The sequence below is a fragment of the Protobothrops mucrosquamatus genome, unplaced genomic scaffold (genome assembly GCF_001527695.2).
Source record: "Protobothrops mucrosquamatus isolate PMUCROS unplaced genomic scaffold, P.Mucros_1.0 scaffold160, whole genome shotgun sequence".
NCBI lineage: Eukaryota > Metazoa > Chordata > Lepidosauria > Squamata > Viperidae > Protobothrops > Protobothrops mucrosquamatus.
In genome coordinates this window covers 118,464-123,403 of record NW_015386524.1, presented here as the reverse complement: position 1 = coordinate 123,403, position 4,940 = coordinate 118,464, and the positions used below count along the sequence as shown (strand labels likewise).

The window sequence follows — 4,940 nt, the reverse complement described above, 5'->3', positions numbered from 1 at the left end:
TGTGTGATCAGAGCATCTGTCCATCTCACATATAGTTGCTCTCTCGACATGAGAGCCAAAGAAGTATACACAATTAGAAAACAATATAGCTTGGGGAAATAATGATGACAATGATGGCTATTATTAGGGAAAAGGAATACAGTGATATTACAATCTATAGATTTCTGTCTTTATAGGTCCCAAATTAATAGCAGTTTTAGAGCTATACATACTCCACTTTATGAAAGGGAAGGGATTTTGAGGGGAACAAAGAAAGGGGTATCACAATAAACACTACAATTAATGGATAACATTTGCACAGTAGGAAACAAAATCCAATTTTTGCATTCAGAGATTATTAGATGGTTGTAATAATTTCTCATACAAAGAAACTATCTTAGAACTAACTCCAGATTCAGATGTGATATGGCCTATGACATGATCACACCAAAAGAACAAAATAAGTACTCATATTTTATTATTTTTCCTTTACTATTCTTTCTCTGTTATTAAGCTGGGGCCTCAGCACAAGAATATAATATTTAGGGAAACAAATGCCACCCAGTAGCGCAGCACTGGATGATAAGATAGAGAAGATCTCCACGGCCACCATATATTTCCCTCTTGTGCTCAAGTAGGTTGGCACAAATGATAACCAAACACTGCAAAAGACCACCATGCTGAAAGCAATGAATTTGGATTCATTAAAACTGGCAGGTAGCTTCCTAGCAAAAAAGGCAGCAATGAAACAAATAATGGCCAAAAGACCCAAATAACCTAGCACACAGCCAAACAAAAAAATAGTTTGTTCATCACAAGCTATTATGATTTTCCCTTTCAATGAATGTATATCCATATGTGGGAATGGGGGAGAAATACTTAGCCAAATTGTGCAAAGTCCTGCTTGGATAAGAGAGAAGAAAAGGACAACAGAGATTGACAATCTTTTCCCCAACCACTTTATCATCCAGGATCCTGGTTTAGTAATTGTGAATGCCATAACCACAGTGATTGTTTTAGCCAAAAGAGATGAGAGAGCAACAGAGAAGATGATACCAAATGCTGTCTGCCGGGTAAGGCAAGTCAACATCTTTGGCTCACCAATAAATAGCAAGGGACAGAGAAAGCAAAACAGGAGGAAGATAAGAAGGATGTAGGTGAGGCCTCTGTTACTAGCTTTGATGATGGGAGTGTCCTGGTGCTTTAGAAAGATTGCAAACACAATGGCTGTGATCAGAGCAAAGATAGTAGCAGATGAAGCTAAAGTGATCCCTAGGGGTTCATTATATGACAGGTAACTTATAATCTTGGGAATGCATTGGTCTTGATCCATATTTGAATATTGATTTTCTGGACAATTGACACAAACATCTCCACCTGGAAATGGAAAGAAAAAAAAAGAACACAAAAGAAAGTTTTTAGTGTAAATATACGAACTCCAAGATGGAATGTGCTTTACTTAGTGTTGCCTTAGTTAAGAACTCAGATTTTACAGCCTATGACAAGCCATTTTGGGAATAAGGGAAACAGTTGCTGATCTGAAATAGCAATGAGGATTGTGGTTTGGGTGCAAAACTTCCCCTAAAAAGTATTATAGACAGATTATAATCATCTGCAACAGTTTCAAAGTGCAGATTTTAAAAGAAGAGGCTTATTTCTCCTGCCAGAAGTGTTGAATAAATAATAATAAAAACTGTCTTATAGGTAACTGAGATACTTAAGATTTTTCTTCTGTGAAATGTTTTTGAAAGAAAAGGAAGGGACTGTTGTCATTTGACACTGTCAAGGCCATTGGCAGCCCCAATTCTCTCTGGGATCAACATTAAATGATATAAGGGACCATTATCTATTATTTTTAAGGAAGAAAAATAATCCTGTTAACTGGCATCCCACATTGCAGGTTAAAATAATGTGCACTATTTTAAAAAACACACATTCAATCCAGAAATGAGACGAAAAATCTTTATAGCACGCAAACATCAAAAGGACAAAAAGAAACTGGACAAACTGGACTTTACTCCAGAGATTGCTAATTTCAGATATCTGCAAAAAGTTTGTCTAATAAAAAGAGTATGATACCTTGGAAAATTTTCATTCACTCCAGATTTATAGTTTGCTAGATGTTAAAATGAAGCTCAAATATTCTACCTTTCTGATTTGAAATCTTCCCTTCTGGACATGGAGCACAATCATAACAACAAAATGGTTTTCCTTCCCTTGGTTTCTTTTGATAACCAGGTTGGCAGTTGTCATTGCACAAAGAAATGGGTACCACCTTCACAGAAATATCAGTAGAGAATGGTTATGTACAATACATACTGACATTTTAGAATTCAGACTTTGGGGATTAGAGAAGAAAATGGACAAATGTTGAACTCTGAAATGCTATTCAGTTTCAATGACCAGGGTGACCGGGGGAAAGTCATGAGAAGAAGTTCCACACATCCAAAAGACATCAGGTTGGGAAGGGCTAAAATAGAAGGCTGAGCTAAAAACTGGTTCTGAATATAACTAACTTAATCAAATCTGTTTAGCTTTCTAAGGATAAATTCCTTTTTTGACTCCTCCACAATCCCCTGCCCCAAGGTATCTACTATTTTGGAGATATGAAAGACTTGCAAAGCTTTTAAACACTAGTCCATGGTGCAAAAAAGGGAACTAGCGTGGTGTAATATTTACGATTTTGGGCTAGAATCTGGGAGACCCAGGTGATAGTCCATCCTCAGCCTCAGGAGCCCTTCTGGATGACTTTAAGCAAGTCACTCTCACTCTAACCTACTCACAGGTTTGTCTTTGTGAAGAAAAATGGGAGGGAGCCATTTGTATGCCACATTGAGCTCTTACTACAAAAGACGGCATAGAAAAGCAATGAACAAATGCAGTCTTACACAATCACATCTCACAGTGTTATGTGAAATCCTAACAAAAACCTTCCAAATTTCATTATTTTAATTTCTCTATTTTTTAAAGCAGAAATTTGTTAAAGAACTGAAGAGTCAAATATAATATTTATTAACTCAAGTATTCTACATTCCAATGACCTTGTGACTTCTAACACACATTTGATCTCACCTGATTAAGTGTTTTCTGCCACACAATATGCTCATCCTGAATGGATAATTCTGTGCCTGGAGTAGCATGAGGGTCCAGCCTTCCAATTCTGACTCTAGCAGAAGTTTTATTAGGGAAAGTCACCCAATTTGTAATGTCAAAGCCAGTTATTAATTCTCTATTCTCATCAAAGTGCACTGTTTCTCCAGCACTGTTATTAAATAAAATATTCTTTAGAAAAGGATGGAACTATTTTGAAAGAGAAAAAAGGGAAAAGATTCAGAGGAACAAAAATGTTGAAATGCTTATAGTGAGACTGCTAAGCTATAATTTTTCAGATTTTAGATTGAGCCTAATTCTAGATCTAGTCCTTTGAGTGGTTAGACAGATGTCATATCAAAAGTCAAATTATTTTCCTTGTATATTTTTCAACATGGACCCTGTACAGTACATGAAATGAAGAAAATATTTAGTTTTTTTAAAAAGTCCTAAATAGCAAGCATTGAGCTCTATTTACACATATGTTATTGCTGACAACGTTTCTATATAAAATAAGAGAGGATCCCCACTCAGATTACAATACTTTCAACATATGATTCCTGGATGAATCAGCAGTAGACAGAAATATATCCTTGGGAAATACTGTAATATAATTTTGCAACCTGTGAAGACAAAGCATATGATGTCATTACCTGCCATGGCTGCAAATTCCAAAAATCCAACATCTTGCCAGCAGGCCATGATCTATGTTTGGATCTGGATTCATATATATTGTGCAGAGCATATGCAACAGCCAGGGCAGCATTATAAACATTGTAAGAGTGGCCAGTCATAATCATTTCAAAATAAGTGTTTGGAAGGTTTTCAAGTATTTCTTTTCCTGTGCAGCGTTCTTTGGTTTTACTCTCCTCTTGTGCAATAATGTTTTTGAATGAACAGTTGAAACTCTGCTCCCAAAAGTCTTTGACAAAGCCATCTTCCTTTGCCCAGGAGGGATTTATGCTTTGAAGAAATGTCCTGAATCCTAGGGGTTCGTTGGAATGAAGAGACAAAGATATGGCTCCATGGAAGGGTTGCATGTTACGATCTCCATGGAATGTACTGGATCTGAAATCCCAGTGTGATGTCAGAATCCACACCTTACCCAAATATGAATCCAAAATAGTCACACGAAGTTTCCAGCTCAAATTCAGCAAGGATGGAGGGGTGCCATATACAATGAACACATTTGCATTGCTTCCCATAAGAGTTGAAAATATTTTTTCCTCATTTGAAAACACATCCAGCATACTATCTGCAAAAGTCCATTTTAATGTTTTTTCCACAAAGGCAAAACAGATGCCTTTTGCAAAAATCATGAGCCCCAATATTTGCAAAAATCTATCCCCATTATCATTGTCTACAGTGAAGAGCCCAACCCAGGTCCATCTGAAATGCAAAAGCAACTGGACAACCCCAGTGCATTGATGGTATTCATCTGGGACCATTTGATACAAAGAGGATAGTGACATTTTCGTATTCATACTGGAATCAAAGGAACCATAAACAAGCTAAAAGAACATATTGAAACACTTTTTTGAAAGCAGTATAAGTTGTATATGATACGTCTGTTAGTCACATCTCTTGCTACCATATTTTAACTGCCTAGCTAATATTTAATATAAAATAAAATCTATACTTTGTGTCAATCAGGTTTACGAACTGGAACGAACTGGAACGAACTACCCCCCGAGATCCGGACGATTCCGGATCTCTTAACCTTCCGCCGCGCCCTCAAGACATGGCTTTTTCAACAAGCGGGCCTGACCTAGGGTGAGTTTTAAATAGGGACAATTTTTAACGATTTTAAAGAGCCACAGCTACCAATATTTGGGTTTTAATTGGTTTTTAGTAGGGGAAATTTTTTGTAT

The 4,940-nt window shown here is 36.7% G+C and overlaps 1 protein-coding gene across 1 annotated transcript in view; it reads right to left on the bottom strand.

Annotated features, from left to right (window-relative positions):
- Positions 1-457: 457 nt before the first annotated feature.
- Positions 458-4,940, bottom strand: part of LOC107285306 (vomeronasal type-2 receptor 26-like) — a 7,195-nt gene continuing 2,712 nt past the window's right edge. Inside the window, exons 3-6 of the mRNA XM_015813482.1 lie at positions 3,723-4,580; positions 3,052-3,279; positions 2,128-2,254; positions 458-1,356 (exon numbers count right to left, since the gene is read on the bottom strand). Coding sequence (XP_015668968.1) covers positions 458-1,356; positions 2,128-2,254; positions 3,052-3,279; positions 3,723-4,580 — 2,112 coding nt within the window. The remainder of the gene's footprint in view (positions 1,357-2,127; positions 2,255-3,051; positions 3,280-3,722; positions 4,581-4,940) is intronic.